The 20655-nt window shown below is 39.9% G+C and overlaps 1 protein-coding gene and 1 long non-coding RNA gene across 18 annotated transcripts in view; one reads left to right on the top strand and one right to left on the bottom strand.

Moving 5' to 3' along the window:
* Positions 1–20655, bottom strand: part of PAM (peptidylglycine alpha-amidating monooxygenase) — a 236942-nt gene that overhangs the window by 23718 nt on the left and 192569 nt on the right. For 9 of the 17 annotated variants that reach the window (XM_042840416.2, XM_005303799.4, XM_008163399.3 and 6 more), the window contains one exon: positions 4828–4957. In XM_042840416.2, the coding sequence (XP_042696350.2) occupies positions 4828–4957 (130 nt within the window). Of the gene's footprint in view, positions 1–4827; positions 4958–16688; positions 16998–20655 lie in introns of all 17 variants that reach the window. The other 8 variants (XM_005303795.4, XM_005303797.4, XM_005303798.4 and 5 more) reach the window with 1 other exon arrangement.
* Positions 9423–10514, top strand: LOC112058937 (uncharacterized). The gene is made up of 3 exons (XR_010588812.1): positions 9423–9562; positions 10041–10131; positions 10377–10514. It is a non-coding gene; the product is annotated as an uncharacterized LOC112058937 (long non-coding RNA).

The following is a 20655-nucleotide window of genomic DNA, read 5'->3' as shown; positions in this document are numbered from 1 at the left end:
TTGAATTACTACTACTTTTTTTTTTAAAGCAGTTTCTTAGTCCCTACTGAGTTCAATCCAATTGTGATCAATACATTTTGGTAAAAAGGAAGGTACTTTACAAAGCTTCGGACATGGCTGTGAATAAAACTATTAATACTCTATACATTACAGCATGAGCAGTATAAATATTTAATGTTATGGGGAAGTTATCTGTCCACAGTTTTCTATTTGGGAAAGTGATAGACTACTCAGATCTGTCTCACATCCATTGATTAGTTGGTTGATTTGTTTATTAAGTTTATGCACAAACCACAATTAGAAAATCTTTAGGGTTATATTAAAATGTACATCATGCTATGACCTGACACTACTTGTTATATCATCATCTCGGTTTTATTTTCTGAAAGGTACCAATAAATCCCTTTCTTTTCTTATGAACAATGATGCACAGGGTGGCAGTTTCTAGAACATTCCTCTTTTCTTTCATTCTAAACTTAGGAGCTAAAACCCTGTGTATGGATGCAGGGTAATTACTATTCAGTCATTGATCAAGACACAGGCAAATGAATGACAGATACATGGGATGGATTTAAGCAGCAGGCTGCAACTTTATTTAACACTGGGAGGGGCATTATGTGTCCTGTCTCCTATTCTCTCTTACCAGGGATTTAACCGGGTCCAATGCGATGTTCAGGACTCCCACCATACAACCAATAACTCAGGGTACATCTGCCTGAGCCTACACCCCCATCCACACTGCCTGGTAGCTATTTCCTGCCTAATCCATTTGTTAAAGCCATGGAGCCTGTTGTTAGCTCCTGCATCTGACAAATGGACTTTGCTGTCTCTAAAAAAAGCTCAGGCCTAATATATTATGTGATCATGGAACCACCGAGGTTTGACTTTCTTCTGTTTAAATTATTGGGGGGGAGGGAGGGAGGAAACAGAAATATGGATCATGCTGACTAATACTAGGACTAAAATCAAACCCATGAGGCATGATATTTAATATCATGCTAGTAAACTCTTTGTTTACTCTCAATAGACTGATTTTGCTGGCAAGCATGCTGATCTAGGATCAGAGGACATCTGGAGTCCTCCATGTTATGCTGGTGGCTCTAATTCCACCCTTCACGTATTTCCATAATTACAACACCACCTCCTTTGCTAGCGATGTTGCTGATAATGCTGATTAAAAAAATCCACTATTGGGAAGTGCAAAGGGCTTGTCTCTACAAACACTTAGTTTGTGGTAAACTGGCGTGTACAGCTACTCCCACAGTAGTCTGTCGTGCACTGAATACCTGGGTAGATCCTGCTGCCATGCATTACAAGTTCTGTAGTGCATTTTGATCTACCCCTTCTTTGAAACAGGAATAGCTCAAAGCGCCTAGGGAACTTTTAATGATGGTAACAGAGTCCACACAGATAATTAGTGTAGGATAGCATTACATCTCAGCTTGCTACAAACTAATGTTCATACAGACAAGCCCTAATACTATGACGAATCAGGCATCTACTCCATCAGAAAGCAGACAAGCCACCTTTGCAGAACACCTGATTTCCACTGCCCTAGAAAGCATAGCTCCAGACGTCACTCTCTGATTAGTTGTAACACTTCGCACAGCATTTTAACTTCATATTTCTAGCCTTTGCTAATTAGGAATGCAGCTTTGAGAGGCATTCAGACCACAGCAGACTTACAGTTGAAAAATCTGATTTAAATCCTGTATTACATATTTTATAAATCACAGAACCAGACTGCCTTTTTCATCATAAAACTGTAGACACTCACTTGATCAGTTACATAACTGACTAAACAGTTCTAATCTTTTCACTTTGAATAGCACATGCTTTATAAAACAGAAAAAGCTGTTCTGTAGTGATCGCACAGACAGGGTATTTGATTCATTAAGAAAAAATGTAAAATCACCTCAAATTCACTGAAGGAACACAGCAATTTATAAACTAACCCTGGATTATAGGGGTTAGCATTGTACAACAATATTAAACTGCCTAGTTTAGTGTTCTAAAGCAGACTGAGTTTGCATTATAAGCCATACAGACCTTTCACTCAGCTGCATTTTGCTGTCTGAGGAGCCTACTTTTTATAGCACATATTAATAATACATTGAAACCATTTGTGCAGTGCTAAAGCACTGCACATTTGTGTTTGCTTCTTTCTATATAGTATGCTGGTGAAGCACTCGATCAGTGAACATGGATTGAACCCCAAGGCCAGGAATTCATCAAATTTATGATTTGATGAAGGTTATTATATTCAATTAATGGCTTTGCATATTGGCAGCCAATCATAAACATTAACTTAGTTAAGACTGATATTGAATTGTGTGTGTTTTCCTGTTTTGTTTCTTCTCCATGTTTCCTCCACCAGGCACATCTAACTGCATGTTTCCTTCCCAGTTCCCTCTTCCATCTCCATTGTTAAGGCTGACCACACTTAGAATGGGCAGCATCCAATATAATGAATACGCTACATGGGGCAGAAATTATTTTCTGACAGAAACATGTCTTCAAAAGCTGAACGGGAATTTTAAAACCGGTCCATACATATACCAGACACTCATGATCATCATTGGTAGGCTCAGTTTCCAGTTGTGTGTTCTGGACTCGGAGTGTATATATCACAATTGCCAAACTCTCAGAACACAAATTTCAGAAGTGACAAATGATGATAGGAGTCACACAGTAACAATAACTGCCAATTATTTTGAAATGTTTTTGATTCAACTTTTTCTTCAATGACACAAAAAACAGCATTTATGTGCATGTGTGGGAAGGGAGATGAAAAGAATCACTTCAATACAAGCTCTCAGTTGAAGCCTGAATAACACAATCTATATATGCGTCACCCTTTCAAATCACATAGTCCATGTTTATATAAACTTCAGATAGAAAGATCACTTTGATATACTGCACGAGAGACTTAAAAGATTTATATCTTATCCATCATAGTAGTCGATTGGCTAAAAGCTATAATCAAATGTACTGTTTTCATTACAGGGATAAGAGACAGCTTTCTCAACCAAAGAAGGCTGTAAAATAATCTATCAAAAAGTACAACCTTTTAGAGTGACTACTAATTATGATAAAACTAAATTTCACCACAAAGGTTGAAACAAACATACTCCTAAGTGTCATGTTTATGTATATGTAGAACAGGTTACTCATAAGATACAGTAAGCCATGTTTAGTAGAGATGCTGTGTTTCTTTCTTCTTCCTGAATGTTTTAGAATTTATCCATACAATTTTAATATATAAATACAAAAAAGAGATAGTTACATATCCCTTCAAACAACAAAATATATTAATATATTTTCTGAAACAAGACAGAGCAGCCATATACACAAACACCATTTACTTCTTCATTATCAGTACGGATATGATTTAGTCACGGAGGTCACGGATTCCCTGACTTTAACTAACCTCCATGACTTCTTCTTCAGCCCCCATTACTGCAATGAAGACATCAGCCCTTGTGGCTACATCGGAGGCTGTCAGCCCCCCACAGCTGAGGCTGGAAGTTTCAGCCACTACAGATGCGGCAGAGGCTGGAGCCCCCCCTTACTGGGTGGCAGAGCTTAGACTTCAGTTCCTCCCCTCCCAATTCTTAGTAAAATCACGGACAGGTCGCAGGCTTTTGTGAATTTTTGTTTATTGCCCCCGGTCTGTCCATGACTTTACTAAAAATAACGGTGACAAAATCTTAACCTTAATTATCAGTGAAACCCTCCTTAGAAGTCTGAATAAAACTACTTTTCATAACAAATTAGTCTTTTTCAATGCAGCAAACTGATTGCTGCCTCCTAATATTTCTAAGAGACACCAGCCACCATGACTGCATTTTGTTTACCTTGTTTGTGCACTATTATCAGTGCTATCAACTGTAAAATACATACTTCTACAGGCTAAATTCTGTTCTCAGCTGCACACTTAAATTGATTTCAACATCAGCCCCATGTCACGACTGCTTATTCAGGGGTAGAATTTGGCTTGAAAGACAGTGGGTGGGATTTTCAAAAGTGCTTAAGTAACTCATCAGCACCAGTCCTACTGAAAGTCAGTCACTCAGACACTTTGGAAAATTCCATCCAGTGTATTGACCAGGCCCGCCCAGAGGATTCAGGGGGTCTGGGGCAAAGCGGGGGAGCTGCGGCGCTTGTACTCACCTGGTGGCGGTCCGGGTCTTTGGCGGCATTTTAGCAGCGGGGGGCCCTTCAGTCGTTCCATGTCTTCGGTAGCACTGAAGTACCTGCGGCCGAAGACCCAGACCGCCGCTGGGCCAGGGTTCGCAGGGCCCCTGCGGGGCCCAGGACAAATTGCCCCTCTTGCCTTCCCCCCGCAGCGGCCCTGGTATTGACTACTTGTTACAGGATAGCAGGAGGAACTAACTTTATGGTATGTAATACCAAAATAGTGGTTTACTTTTTATTTTTTTTAATTTCTCAGATATTTTGCTACAAATAAGTTGCTCTTACTTTTGGGATCTCATTTTATTTCTCCCTTAAACCCCAAGCAGTGGAGAAATAGCAATTTTCAGAGTCAGAAGTTTTATGGGAGCACAAAAACATTGACGTTTTGTCAAATTAGTGGATCAAATTTGTTTTGGGGAAGCACTACGTGACACACTAGCCTTCTCTTACTGTTCTAAAGTTCTAGTAACTCTGGAGACTCAAAGCTATGCCATCTAACCATTCACTCTCCCCATATTTAACTATTGTAAGCAGGAACATTCTATGTCTATTCCCTTTCTAAAGAAAACATGTTGAACAAACAGCATAGTCAACTATTTAAACATACTACTTGATAGAACATCCACTTACTTTCTATCCCACACATGATCACCCCTGTGGAAAATAACCAGGTTATTTTTAGGGTCCAGGGCCAACCCAGAAACCTGGCCTAGTTTGAGGTTTACTCCAGGCCAGTCCACAGCCTCTTCTATGTGGAAATCTAAAAAAGAAATTCATGCAGCATATTTATGTGAAAATATGAAATTGGTAGAAAATCCACTGATTTATGATAGAAGGACATGCATATTTCCTCACATGCAATATTTCTATTAAATGTATTGCCATTTAATTCCAAGCAGTAACTTTCTTATGATAAATATATATCATGCACAAGCAGTAGCATCCTGAGCTATGAAAAATGACAGAAAAATTGAGCACCCGCCTTTGATTTTATTCTCTTCTTCATCTTAATAGCATATTTTATATATATATACACACAGAATATTGTTTTATTATCAATTGTATATGTTCCTAGTACACTGAAAGAATGAATAAAATATATAAAAAATTGCTATCTCGAATAATCAGCATATATAGTTTAGAGATAATTCTATTAACAACACATTAGTTTGGCATTTTTCGAAAATACTTTTAATGTTTTCCAGTTTAATTTTAATTAGAATGGTATCAAAAGTGGGCGACTGAGAGCAAGCAGGGCAAGCCTATCATGTTTTTCAGAACAAAAATGTTCTATAAAAAACACAGGGAGGGAAGAAGTAAGCAGCACAAAAGAAAAACAATGATGTGGCCCAAACAAACTAGCAGTACCTTTCAGGATTTACTTATGTGCTTTTGGAAGTCAATCACCTCCTTTACTATGTATAGTCTGCATAGCCTGAGATCACATATTATGTAGTCACAAGTAATTTATTGACAAAAAGAGCTAGATATTATTATGAAGTATCTGAAAAGACCTAAAAAAAGGTGGGGTGGGATAGGGAAGAAGGGAATATCTGTCCTCATTTATCTCATGACCCACTTTACTTCTGTGGACATAAATATCTGGCAATTTTTATATAACCCATATCTGATTTTGACACCATATATCAAAAGCATAGTAATATAACAAGAGAGCCATTCTACTAATTTGAGTCAGTCTCCTTGTTTGTACCAAAAGAGAAAAAGAAATATGAAACTAGGAAAATTAAAAAAATACTGGCTTTGGCCAATTTTGTTTGTGGTTTAATTTTTTTTGTTTGTTTTTTTTTTGTTTTTTGTTTTTTTGCTTTTACCTCAAATTTTCTGCAGTAACAAAATGATTTCAGTACTGAAGACTTTTTTTGAGAGGGCTGTTCCACCTTGTTCTTCAAGCAATGAAATTAAGTGAAGCCAGGGACTTCTTGGCCAAACTAAAATAATTTAGACTCGCCTCTGAAATCCTTATGTCCCAAGATCTAGCATTAAACCATCATTTGGATCTTATATTGTCCATCCCATCTTTTTCAGAAGCCATGCAATAGATATTGTTTCACAGATGTGATTGTCTCATTTTACAAGTGACTTACTTTTTCCCTCTCATACAAATAGGAAGACTTGAATTTTAAAAACATATTCCTCTAGAGAAGCAGATGTCATACAGAAATACAATTTATTTTCCTATTGCACGATATCTGTGTGTCTGTAGACAAATAAACAATACTGAACACCAAACAATATTTGCAATATGAAAGTAAATTGTATTTCTGTATGACATCTGCTTCTCTAGAGGAGTGTGTTTTTAAAATTCAAGTCTTTTTATTTTTATGAAAGGAAAAAGTAAGTCACTTGTAAAACGAAACAATCAGATCTGTGAAACAATATCTATTGCATGGCTTCTGAAAAAGAAGAACCATTAGAACATACAAGAACAGATCCACAGGGCAATGGTTTGCCATAGTTTACATTTAATTTTATTTGCAGTAGCGCAGATATTAAATCAAAATATGTTATTGTAAATACCCACTTTTAAATATAAGCTCTAAAGTCATTTGATCAGTTCCTTCTTGCGTAATTTTGAAGGGAAAGATCACCCCATTACAAAATATTACAGCTGGATTTTTTCCTCTATGGCAATACAGGAAAATGGTAAAAAGTTTAATGAGGCAGCATTATATTAAAAAAAAATACCTTAACGGCAAATATCCACAAAGCAACACTTCATGGTGTGCTGGAAAAGTTTCTGTACACATGAACAAACAGAGAATTGCCACTCATTTTTTCGCGTAGGAGTTTTTCTTGCTTAAAAATATTTTCTATAGGGAGAAGGGGAGGGCAAAGGGAGATGACAGGGGAGGCTCCTCTTTCCCCAAAGGGCTTGAGTTAATTTTCCTCTCTTATTTTCTGCATGGTATAGTTTCCCCTCGGGCAGCTGAAACCAGAACTCTGTTCTGCAGACTAGGCCACTGAGAACAGCAGAATGAGGAAGGAAAATAAAAAAATGAAACATAAAACTCTTCCCCCCCCCCCTTTTTTTTCTTTTGCAGGGTAGAGTGAGGTGTCCCCTTAGCTCTTCTTTTCCTTCTCACACTTTTTTCCACTGGTAGTGTCATTAAATTGAGCCTGAGGGAGCTCAAGGTGAAGAAGGCCCCACCCATACCTGTCTCCTGCACTCTCAGCAAGATCTATTGCTCAGTCATAGTCACATCTTGATTTCATTTCTTTTCCCCAAAAACCTTGTTCTTTTGGTGCACTTTCACGTAATCAAAATCAAAAGAAGTTTAGCATAGCAGAGGAAAATGAAAATAGTATGGAAATAAGTAACTACACATAAGATTACTGAACTAGATTATAACACAGTTTGGCCAGCCCATGTGGACAGAGCCAAATCATGTTATAACTGGGCTTAAGTTGATGTGTTCACCTCTAGGTCTCTCTCTGCATAAGCACAAGTGATAAGCCACTGTTAAAAGGTCTGAGTAGATGGGATGAGAGACTTTTACAACTTGAGTGTGGAGAAACAAGAAAGAACAAATATGTTATATAGGGATTAGATCTCTCATTCAGCACAGTTTTTGACATGGCACTAAGAAAATAAATTTAATCATATTTGCAAGAATCAACAATTTAAGAGTCAAGGACAAATATTTTGGAGCCTGGTTTTGTCTTCCACCTTCCATTTGCTAGGCGACACTTTACTTCATCTCAGAGGAGGATCCAAGTCAGAGTGATCGAGGTATTCTTCACTTGCAGATAGCAATTCATTGTATCCAAGACCAATGTTGGAAACAATACAACTTCTCTGGCTTGCACAGAACATGGCAGCCAGCTTCTCAGTGGTGTAAAGCCATTGTGAGCACATCACCCTGTACTCTGCAGACTCCATTAGCTCAGCTCCAAATCTACTTGTTTTACCAGTTCAGGGTCCTAGGTATAATCTTCAAAGCCATGGATGGTTCAGGACCCAGCTATATCAACCACCATATCTCTATCCATGACACAACAAGATAGATGCAGTTTTAGATAATGCAGAGAGATTCATAGATTCCAAGGCTGAAAGTGACCAGTATGATCATCTAGTCTGACCTCCCATATAACACAGGACATAAAATTTTCCCAAAATAACTATAGCTCATATTTTAGAAAAAATAATTAATTGCATTTAAAAATGGTCAGTGATGCAGAATCCACAACAACCCCTTGGTAAATTGTTCCAATGGTTAACTACTATCACTGTAAGAAGTTTAAGCCTTATTTCCTGTCTGAATTTGTCTAGCTTCAACTTCCAACCACTGAAACATGTTATACCTTCTCTGCTAGACTGAAGAGCCCATTATTAAATATTTGTTCCCCCTGTAGATATCTATGGACTGTAATTATGTCACTTCTTAACCTTCTCTTTGTTAAGTTAAATAAATTGAGCTCTTTGAGTCCATCAATATAAGGCAGGTTTCTAATCCTTTAATCATTCTTGTGACTCCTTTTTGAACCCTCTCCAATTTAGCAACATTTTTCTTGAAGTTTGGGCACCACAACTTGACACAGTATTCCAGCAGCAGATGTAAAATAACTATAGATGTAAAATAACTATTGAATTTAATCGGAATATTTGTGTGAGTAAATGCTGCACACTCAAGATGGAGAGTGAAATGTAACTGAAGTTCTTATGGGTGCTCCAAGTCAGCATCTGCACACACCTGCACATTTTTGATTGGATTTTTTTTTTTAAATCAGCAGTGTCTGTGGGTCCACGCCTGTGCCCTAGATACCCCAATGAAGGTAATTAGGGAGTGGATGGGCTCACCACCACTACAGTTCCTTCTCAACCATGAAAGTCCAGAGAAAGACTCTGAGGCAGTGGGAAAGGACAGTGCACCCACAGGGATACATCTAGAAGAATTCCAGTTAATGTACAAGGTAAGCGACTTCTCCTTTTTTGCGTAGAGTCCCTATGGGTGCTCCACATCAGGAGATTCCCAAGTAGTATCTCAAATACAGAAGAGGGGGGCACTGAGCAGGTGGATTCAGTACGGATCATTGAACAGCACCACTGAAAGCTGCATCAGATCTGGAAGCAGGCAAGAGAGTGCAGTATTGGGAAAATGTGTGCATCAAAGACCAGATGTCTGAGATAGGCCTGTTTTTCTGCAGAGTAACAGAGGTAGATTGAGCTCCAGTGGATGAACGGTCACTCTGGAGGGAAGAGAGTGAACGCCTGAGGCTTCTTAACGGATTAAGGTGTATTCTGCAACCCATTTGTACTGCCTTTGGCTGGAAATCAGATGTCCTTTCTTTTGTTCTGCAACTGAGATGAAAAGCCTACATCAAGTCCTACCTGTTGAGGTAAAAGGTGAGAGCTCTTCTTAGGCTCCTTTCTCCTCTCTATGAGTGGGGCTTAGGATAAAACATCGATGGGTGAATTCCTGATTAATGTGGAATTCTGAAATAACTGTAGGTAAGAACCAAGGGTGTGGATGTAGCATCATCTTACTGCAGCAGAACACTGTGTACGGTGGTCAGTCAAAGCTCCAAACTCCCCTACCCTCCTGGCTGAAGTGATGGCTATGAAGGAGGAGGTCTTAAGGGATAAGATAAGGAGAGGACAGTTCTTAAAAGGTGGATTTCCTCAGCGCATTGAGGACCAAGTTGAAGTTTCATGGTGGAGTTGGCTTCTTGATAAAATGAGAAGAGGTTGAACAGGCCTTTGACAAATCTCTTAGTGGTTGGGTAGATGAAGACTGAAAACCCTTTGATGGGGTAAAAGCTGTGATAGCAGCTAGGTGAACCTTAATGGAGCTCAGTGATAAGCCTGTGGTTTTTAAATTCAGCAGGTAAATTGAGAATGTGTATCAGATAAGACTCTAGAGGAGATGTAGATGGGTGGCTGCACCAAATATGGAAGTATTTCCACTTCTGCAGGTAAGTTTTTTCTTGTTGTGGGTTTTCTACTTTTAAGCACCGCTGGGGACAGACCTGTTCTATATCAGAAAGCCATTCAGTAGCCATGCCTTGAAGTGAAATGTCAGGAGATTGGGCTGGGTGATGGATCACAACTCCTGGTGAGGATATTTGCTCAGGGGAAGGTGGAGAGGTAGTTGCAGAGACACGCAAACCACCTCTGGGAACTACACTTGGCTACTATTTTTTTTCTTGTTTTTCTTGAGGACTGAAGGTTTCATGAAAGCCTTTATATAGCAGTACACAAGGCCAAAGAATGACTGGGGCATCTCCTATTGAGTTGTGGCCGCATCCTCCCCTCGAGCAGAAACGTATTGGATGGAGTTGCAAAGAGATCTATCTATGGATGATCCCAGGTAAGACATACCTCTTAGAATACCTTGTTGTACAGCTCCCACTTGTGGCTGATGTGGAAATGCCTGCTGAAGTAGTCTTCCACTGTGTTCTGTAGTCCTGGCAGACAAACCATTGATATCTGTATGCTGTGCGATATGCACCAACTCCATAGTTTTATGGATTTGGCACATAAGGACTTGGATCTTGCTCCTCCTTGTCGATTCATAATACTTTGCTGCTTGGTTGTCTAGTATCATTCTGACTGAGTGATCCCTGATGTAGGGTAGCAAGTGCTGGCAAGCATAACAAACTGCTTCAAGCTCTAACATGTTGATATGGTGGATTGACTCCTGAGAAGTCCATTTGCTGTGAACTGTGAAGTTTCGGACATGTGCACCCCATCAGATCAGGGAGGCATCTGTAGCAATGATCCTTGTCAGAGGAGGCTTCACGAACAAAACTTCCATGCAAACATTTTGTGGCGCCTCCACCAATTTAAAGAATCAAGAACCCTCCAACGTACAGACACCTGCTTGGATAGATTGTGCTTGTTGAGGGTACAGATAGTTCTCAGCCAGGCTTGAGGACACCGAGACTGTAATCTTCCTAAGGAAGGCAAGTGCTTGCTGTGGTTTGTGGGTTCTGTTGCATTGTTGAAATGAGGCTGGACATTGTGGCAAATCTGTCCGTGGGCAAGTATACTCTGGTGGTGATGGGGTCCAGAGTGGCCACAATGAAGTCTATTAGTTGAGGGGTGTGAAAGGAGACTTTTCAGCATTGACGAGGAGGCCCAGAGAGTGAAACAGAAATAGGTCCATGCTGGTTGCTGCCCATACCTTGAGAAGTGAGTGACCTTTCAGGAGCCAATCATTCAGCTAGTGAAAGACAATAATTTATATCTGGTGAAAATGGGCCATGGTGGCTGAGAGCACTCTGGTACAGACCCTTGGGGCAATGCAGCAGCTGAAGGGTAGGATGTGATATGGGTAGTGGTATCTGCCTACCACAAAACAAAGGAAACTTCCGTGAGAAGGTTGCATAGTGATATGATAAGCATTGGGACAGTTGAGGGAGACAAACCAATCTCCTGGGTCCAGAGAAGCACCTCCTGCCTCAAGAGACTCTTGCGAGAAGGATGCCTGAAGAGGGAAAGGGTGGGGCCACAGAAAGAAGCTGAATTGGATGGAGTAACCTGTGGAATTATCTCCAGGATCCACCTGTCTCAGGTGGAGAGCTCCCAGGAAGGTAGAATATGGGAGAGGTGATCCCCATAAGGGTGGATGGGGGATAGTGCAGCATAGAAACTGGAGCTGGAGAGAGTTTGGGACCCTCAACCAATGGGACAAAATGGTTGTTTTGAGGCAGTCACTGACTCAGTGGTCACGCCAGAGGATGGATGGCCCTTTCTTAGTGAACCTGGGTTTCTTCCTAGCCAGTTTAGCCACCTTATGGGCTGACAGTGGACCGGGCGAGACTGCTGAGTCATCTGCAATCTACTGTATTTTCTCTGTTGCAAAGTGTATAGATGCCCAGAGATCATAGTGTCACCCAAGAGTCAGAGAATGAAGGGATCCATCTGTGGCATCACTAAACAATCTGGGCCCTTTGAAGGGAAGGTTCTGAATGGTATTTTGTACTTCTCAAGGGAGGCCAGAGGACTGCAACCAAAAAGCTTGGGGCATGACTATTACTGTAGCCATGGAACATGCAGCAGTATCAGCAGCATCGAGTGAAGCCTGGAGAAACACCTTGGCAATTGTCTAGCCTTCTGTTCTGAGGGTTTTAAATTGTTCCCTCTAATACTGAGGGAGGTGTTCAATAAAAATTAAAAATTTTGAATAGTTTGTAAAATCGTATTTTGCTATCAGGGCTTGTTAATTGGCTACTCTGAATTGCAAAGAGACCGAGGAATAGTTTTTGAGGCCCAGAAGGTTCAGTTGTTTTAGCCCATTGCTTGTTTGTTTCGTTAATGGCCTCGACAACCAGGAAGTTGGGTGTAGGGTGGGAGAAAATAATACTCCAAGCCGTTGGGTGGAATGTAATATTGTTTTGTCAGCCTGTTTACAGGCAGGCGGTATAGCAGCTGGAGTTTGCCACACCATATGTGCTGGGGCCAGGAGAGCATCATTGATGGGCAAGGTGATTTTACCTTGAGGAGATGTATGAAGGATGTACAACAGGGAATGTTGGGTTTCCTGTATACCCTCCAACGGAATATGTAGGGCCACTAGTATTCATTTCATAAAGTTTTGAAAGGCCATGGCATCATCAACATAAGATGGTGGGGGAGGCATGCCAGTCTCACGTGGTGAGGAGGATCATCTGTGGGAAGGTGGTGTTTCTTCTCTCTCATCTGGGTCTTGCTCCGCTGTAAGATCCTCCTGGGGAGCAGAACCCAAGCGTGGCGGCTGTTGCTCCTGACATGTCCTCTTATGAGATGGGACCTTGTAAAACTGTTTGTCATAAGGGACTGCAATAAACCCACTGTGGTGGGGCATGAAGAATGAGGGCAGGGCCCCAAAGTTGTTCTTGCCAAGGTTGCTGGGTGAATCTCCTGCTGGGAGTTTCCTCCACAGGGAAGCTATAATGTGGAGGAATCTTGTATAGACCTCAGAATTGGATGAGAGGTCATCACTATATCTATCAAAGGTTCAAGTGGTGCTGGTACCAGTGGTCAAGTCAGTACAGCGGTCCAATGAAGGTCCTGTCATTGTACTGGTAATGGAGGTCAATGGTTGGTTGGCTAGTGAGACTTTACCAGAGGATGTTGTGTCAGTACCAGCTGGAAATACCTCTCTGTACCTTACAGAACTTTGCATGGGACTGGTGATCATGTTGGTACCAGAGGATGAGTACCGTTGAAGATGGTAGTATTGGAGGGTAAGTAGCTCTGGGAGGCTAGTTAATACTTATGGAGAGTCTCTTGGTACCCCTCAGTAATGGTGATTCAGGCTCTGGATAATGGTGACTCTGGTAATGGTAATGGTGACTTTGGATAGGGACCGCATCGGAGTCAGTATGTCAGGGCTACCAAAGTGCAATTGGTGTGCCCTTCAGGCTTGGCTACAGAAGACAGTATCAGTGACTACTTCAGCTGGGCTTTGGAGTCCTTGAGTTTCAAAGACCACTCTAGGTTGTTGGTTCTTCTTGGTGCATGGTGTGGTGGTCTTAGCCGGTGCCATGGTCCAAAGGTAATGGGAGCCCATATCGGGACATGAAGTCTCCTGAGACCCGCTGAAGGGGTGACTTTCCCCTTCTCTTGTCCCAGGAGAATGGGGTCTTTTCTTCTTTGAAGGTCTGGGTGGTTCTGTTTGTTTACTGTTGTGGCAGAGATGGTTGCTGAGACTCTCTGAGCAACCAGATCCAAGCAACAAGGAGTGTGAATCAGACCCCCAGGCCTCAGAGAGCACTCCATCAACAAGAGTTTTAGTCTGTCCTCCCTTAATTTCTTAGGTCTGCTTTTAAAACCTGGAGAGGACATGAGTCTCTCGGAGGCAGCTTGAATGTCTGTTGCTGCAGGGGAAAACCTACGGCAGGTCTGGCAGGGTTTGAAGCCTGCGGTTTTGGGCATAACTGGTGCTTGAGGCTGTGGCTCAAGGCCTGAGAAAAAAAAACAAAGGCCCAGTAAATGAGGAAGGGAAGGGAAGACCTCCCCCACCCCCAGCACAAATTGTGCTAAATAACAAAAAATAAAGAAACTACAAAAGAAAATAAAAAAATAGATTGAGATAACTAGCTATACAGCATGCTACCTAACGTACACTGTGACACTCTGTCTCAAGTTGCAGGTGGCTGAGACGGAAACTGGAGTGGCAGTGTGTCTGCCCCCTCCCTTCATTCACTTGTAGCAGAGCACAAGGGTGTCTAGGGCGCAGGCATGGACCTGCAGACACTGCCCACAAAAATCTCTGAGAAAGCGCACAGGGGTATGCAGACGTCCTGATATGGAGCACTCATAGCGATATTAGTTGAAGAAAAATGTAATGATGTGTGTGTCTCACACACACACAGATTATTTACCAATTCAGGTAAGAAAAATATTGAGATATAGATATAAAAAAGGCAGAAGTAAAATATTACTGAAATTAAAACTTAAAAACTTGAAGTTAAACTAATACTAAATATCAATACTATTAAACAAATACAACTAAGAGAAAGTGGATATAGTGCTAAGAAACCTTAAGTGTTTCAAGTTTATCTGAGTTACGTACTTGACAACAGGAACTGGCAACTAAGCATGTGAAGTTTAGTGTGATTTTTGTTTTATTTTTGCAGTATCTTCATTTGCAGCCACAGCATAGGATGGTACCATTATTATTTTTTTTTAAACTATATAAATAAAAGAATTAAAATAATTTTGCATCCAATGTATCTAGTTGCTTCTTTCCAAATTGAAATCTGCTACTGAGAATCCACACAATATTTCATGTTAGTGTGCATAAATACTTTCCCTTCCAGAGAGTCAATGTGGGATTAAAGATTTTTCACTTTATTATAACCACTCTTTTGCCAAAAGATGGCGCTGATAACTTCCTTGTAGTCCAGAATTTCTGTGAATAAACAGTGTTGTATAGATTTAAAAGGGAAAATAAACTTTGATTTTAAAATATTTAAAGAAAACATTTCAATTTTGCTTCTCTTGTTTCAAAAACTTGCAGGCAGGTCAACTGTACAAAGTAACCTCCCCGCCCACCCTCCCAAAAAAGCGAACAGCCAAACAAAACCCCAAAATGAACTAACCAACCAAACCCTATACTTGCAACCAAAAATATTAATGCCACAGCAATACTGAAAACAAGTTGCTACTTCTTTCTGTAATCAGGACTCACACTAAATGGTGCAGCAAGTCAGCATTTTATTCAGTTCACTGACATTCACCCACTCAATCAATTAAAATGGAAGGGAACTTACTCTAACATTTCTCTTTTCAAAATCATATTTCTTAACCTTCTGGACCTAGAGAATTTATTTTGCAGGAAAATACGTGCTTCTTGGTCACATGGCCTGATTTTTCATACACTAGTACCAGTTGAACTTCACAGTCTTTAATGGTGCTCTTCCTGATTTACACTTGTATATGGGAGAAGAAAATCAGGGCCATATTAGTGAACATTCCTCAACCTTTCCTCCCTGCCTCTCTTGCCAATAACTGTGGCTGTATTTCATTTAAAAGCAAGTAGCAACACTTAATACTAGAAGTCCATATCTCTGGTCTTCTATTAAATATTAAATCCTGTATTTAGCGATTATTGCACTATATTTGAACTGTATGTGAGCAGAAGGCATTCCATGCTCATATTTTAAATTGCAAATAAAAATCAAATGGATGATGAATAATTTATGTTTGTAAGGAAAATGTATTTGGAAACAGCAAGCTGGCTGTTTGCAACATAAAGGCAGTCTGTGCTGCTACATCTCACACACACAAATGGCTGCCATGCATACATAACAGATACTCTTCACATGCTGTATTATCTGCCTTTCCACATTAGCGAGACTAAACACAATCAATATCACAGAGACCACAACACAAGTAAAACAAATATGCTTTTATTGTTTTTGCTGTCATAGAAACCTGAAGGGAATGAGTTTTAATCTGCTAATTAGAGTAGCCAATCCTGATTTGAAATAAAGAAATAAATATTGACTTTCTGGACCATTCCTCAATAACAACAACTACTTTTCTACATTTAAAGAAAAATAGTTAGTGGAACTACAAGAAATAAAGCTTGTACAATCTTGATGTTTGACAAGTCAAGTCAGCTGAAAAAAGTCAACAAGCTCGCCCATTAGTCATTTCAATGAAGCCAGTTGCATAAAGGGAAAAATAAAACACTTTAATTCACTACTATATCCATAGTTGTTTACTTCAATTTAGCAGAATGCCAAATTACCCACAATTTGTTCAACCCTCAGTGTTTCAATTTAACAGCCCCAAAAGTGAACTATTTGGATCTGATTATTCTAACTCAATTTTTCCAGTAGACTATAGCCACTCTTGATAATGGGAGGGAAAAGTTTATGATTTATGTAATCATGAGAGATGTAAAAAGACAAATTTCATAATTTGATCTTTTTGTGAAATTATTTCAAGCATCAACTGATATTCCCTTCAGATTTTGCTAATGTGGATCACAGCTCTTACTTTGCAGTACATTACTTAAAATGAATCCCTAACCCACCTCCAGTATGTTCTTTTTCCCAGCTTCCCTCATCATGTTGTAAAGAGAAATGCCTGTTCTCTGGTGGCCTCAAGGTGGATTCTAGTCTGTGAAATTTGTGAATTCTGTTTCTGGCGAGACTAGTATTGGCCCTTTCATTGTGATTTGTAACCTCTCTGGCATCAAACCAGCCAAGATCCTTCTTTTGGACTACATTAGCAATCTCAGCTACAAGATCTGATTCTGCCTTTTCGGTAGGATTATACTTATGCACATGAACAACATCTTCCCTTTCTCCTAGCAGCTTGGAAATGAGTGAATAGAAATCACCTGTACAGAAAAGAGAAAAGATAAGAGGAGGGAGGGGGGGAGATTATAATAGATTATAAAGTTTTCTACAGTTTTAGCAAACTACAATAATATAGAAGTATTCATACAGTCATTGGTATGGCTAGTGCACGAAGGAACTGTTTTCAGTCTTTCATAGATTTGAATGAAGAAAGACTGTGGCATGAAGAGATATCAACCCTTTATTATCCTTAATTTACATAATAATGTCCAATTTTTCCTGACATTTCAGGATCAAAAAAGAGCACATCAGCTCTCTAAAGATGTTCTTGGGAACAAAGGAATGCGTCCATGATTTCAACAAGAATTTCAATAAAGGATATTTACAGAGCACTCTGCTGGATTTAGAAGCCAGAGTACTGCAGAGTTATTAAAGAAAGATCAGAATTCCATAGTCTTGTCAATTTTATCATTTCTGAAGTCAATAACAATAATAGGTATACATTTCAAAATATCTTTTTTTGAAAAGTATTATTGCTTAAGAAGCCCAGGCTGCAAAAAAGAAAACCTAATCTGCAATAATGTCAACGTAACGTGCTGCAGAAAGCAGACTCACTAGCTACATTTACAGACAGACAATTTTTAACTAGATATAGTAGCATTCTTCAGTCCATTACTGCAGATTGCAGAAGACTCCTTCCTAAAAATCACTCCCTAAGCAAACAGGAAGCAGTTGTACCTACAGCATTATAACAAATCAGCAGGCTTTCCCATAACCTATCATGCCTGTATCAAGTTCTAGAATGTTGGCCCAAGAACATAGAAAAAGGAAAATTAACCTACGTGTAAAATGTAGATTTTTTTTGCCAAAAATCAGTTTTAACCACACTGATTTATGTTTAATCTTGTAAAAAGACTTAAAATGGTGACAATGAGGGCTATCCTTAGGGATTCTGCTGCCCTAAGCCAAACTAGCTTTATATACTCCACCAGCTTGCAGTCACCCACACAATAACTGAACATTTTGTTGCTCTAAGCAAATGTCAGTTCTGTCTGTATGTTAGAGACACAGGGGAACAAATATTCAACTAACAAATTATGCTTTTAATTTGTGGTAAATATATAGCGATGAGTCCTTTCATTTAATTCTACGTAGATCTAATGAAGAGATAACTTATGATTAAGGAATTCATTATTTAATTTTTAAATTACAGTTATAGTGCCGTATACATTTTAAAAAGAGTTTTATATTAAGTAATAGGAAGTCAGAATGATAACTGTCTAAGCTTCAACTCATTCACTGATAATTCATGATCATTAACTTGGTATGGGGAAAATTAAGTCTTTCAAAAAAACCCTAAGAGATTCTGTCATGTTTATAAACAGTCCTGGTTCAATGATTTCAACTAGGCTTCCAATCTCTGGTCTTCAAAGAGGAATATCCCAGGTGAAAACTTCTGTCAGATAATAATTGCTGAAGTAATAGGGCCAATTTCAGCAAAATGAACAAAGCAAATTAGACCTGAACAAAATTTGTTATGCCATCTATGCTAGTATGCCTCATAGAACCTACTCTAAATGGCAGCCTATTGCTAAATTCAACTAACTTGTCCAAATGCAGATTTACAAACCAACAACCCCAGACATTTAAAAATACATTTAAATAATCAGCTTTGCATACAATATATATTTATTCTTCCACAGGGTCTATTTGGGTTTGTACCTGGGGCAGTTAGCATGGGCCAGCACTCCCATTACCCGTGCTACTGCAGCTACACTACTATTTTTTGTCCATCATATTGTACTCTGTGAAGGTAAGAAGGGCTCAAGTTGCTGGAATCTTAGGCAAACAGAAAGGAGGGCTTTATTTCTGACTAAAAGGCAACCGCCTGTCAGCACAGTCCTAATAATTCTGAATCACATTTGAGCAGCGTTCTTTTCATTTTAGTTTCTGCTCTTCAGCAGGGATTGCCTGGAGCAGCAGTTCTCCATCAGGGGTCTGAGGTCCCCTGGGGGGCTACAAGCAGATTTCAGGGGATCTGCCAAGCAGGGCTGGAATTAGACTCACTGGGGCCCAGGGCAGAAAGCCGAAGCCCCACTGCCCCAAGCCCGGCCACCCTGGCTTGAGCAGCTTAGCTTCATGGAGCCCCGTGGCCTGGGGTCCCAGGCAATTGCCCTGTTTGCTACCTCCTATTGACGGCCCTGACACAGATGTACCGTGCAGTTTTTATAGCATGTTATGGGGGAGCCTCAGAAAGGAAAAGGTTGAGAATCCCTGGCCTGGAGCAAGCCTACTTGCACCTATTGAGGCTCTGGGGGAATGGGCAGACGCAGTGGAGACAGAACAGGAACTGTCTGGGTCTTATGAAACTTTGACACTCCCCCTTCCAGCCACTGACTAACAGGACTACTTATACCTCCAAAGCTACTAATACGGTGAAGGCCTGCTGCATGAAATCAATATGAGGATCTGTGGATCTCAGTATGAAAGAGAAAGACTTAACAGCAGAGCAAACATCCAGTAATGACTGAAATAGAATCCTTGAGGCATGGCCATGTGGTTTAAGGAGATACTACAAGTAAGCAAGAATCACATTTAAGAGGGCTGGGAAAAGGTACATCAAAGAGTCCAAGGGGAAGAAGCATCTGTTTAAGAAAGAAAAATTAAAGAACCCTGGGAAAAAGGGGTTGGGTAGAAAAATCTGTGTCGGAGAGGTTACATGTTTTTTGAAGGAGGGAGAAGGACAGGAGTGATATTATACGGGGAGATCTTGGTGGATCAGTAAATTGTCTCGATCACTACCGGTAGTAGCTGGCATATCGATTATCATGCTTATCGCCAAAAACAGTCCGGTCAATAGGCCTTTAGTGGGCCTTAGCAGCAGCCTTAGCACAAGAAGGAAGCTTATATTTGTCCTCTGGGATGTGTTTGTCAGGACCTTCAAGCATATGGACTTCACAAAAACACATCTATCTAATTAATGGTCTCGGGAAACTCCTTGCTTAACCTTTGAAATTGCTTACTTGACCAGTTTTTTTTGATTGATATGTTATTGTCATACTAACACAATAAATAAGGAGGGAGAAGTTTGGGCTAATTGGATCACCTCATGGACACATCTGAGGGTCCCCAATGGCAGGCAGAAGAAATGCCATCAGATGTCTGTCGCTGTACCACTCGAAAACCGCTCCAGACTTTGGTAATTGAGGATGGCCATGTTTTTACTACCCTGTTGTATATGTGTGTAAGTGCTTGAGACTAAATACAGTGTAGCTTTAAGTAAGAGCACTCTTGTATTATACTGCTTGTGTCAACCATCTATCAGTTGAATAGTCATGTCCCCATTGATTTATTTCCTGCCACTGCCTTGCCAAGAGTAAAAGTTACCAAGAGCTTTATGTTCAGAAAACCCCAGGTAACAATATGGCTATGTATGAGAGAGATTTTAATGAATTTGCATTCCAGTCAGACTTAATCCATGTCATTGCCTGTGCTACTCAATTTGAGACTACATTTACTAACATATATTTTTACAATCTTCAGATTCAGAGTTTCTTTTAAAAATCTAATTTTGCTATTTTTTAAAACAAAAAAGTTACCTTCATCCACTTAATTATTTTCCTTAATATAAAATGAGGTATCATTCTAATAAAAAATATTTTCCTTGACAACGTGGTTCACATTTGTGTCATGCTTTTA

This window comes from Chrysemys picta, chromosome 6 (genome assembly GCF_011386835.1).
Source record: "Chrysemys picta bellii isolate R12L10 chromosome 6, ASM1138683v2, whole genome shotgun sequence".
NCBI classification, from domain to species: domain Eukaryota; kingdom Metazoa; phylum Chordata; order Testudines; family Emydidae; genus Chrysemys; species Chrysemys picta.
The sequence above is the reverse complement of the archived record's forward strand: the minus strand, read 5'-3'. Positions and strand labels throughout refer to the sequence as shown.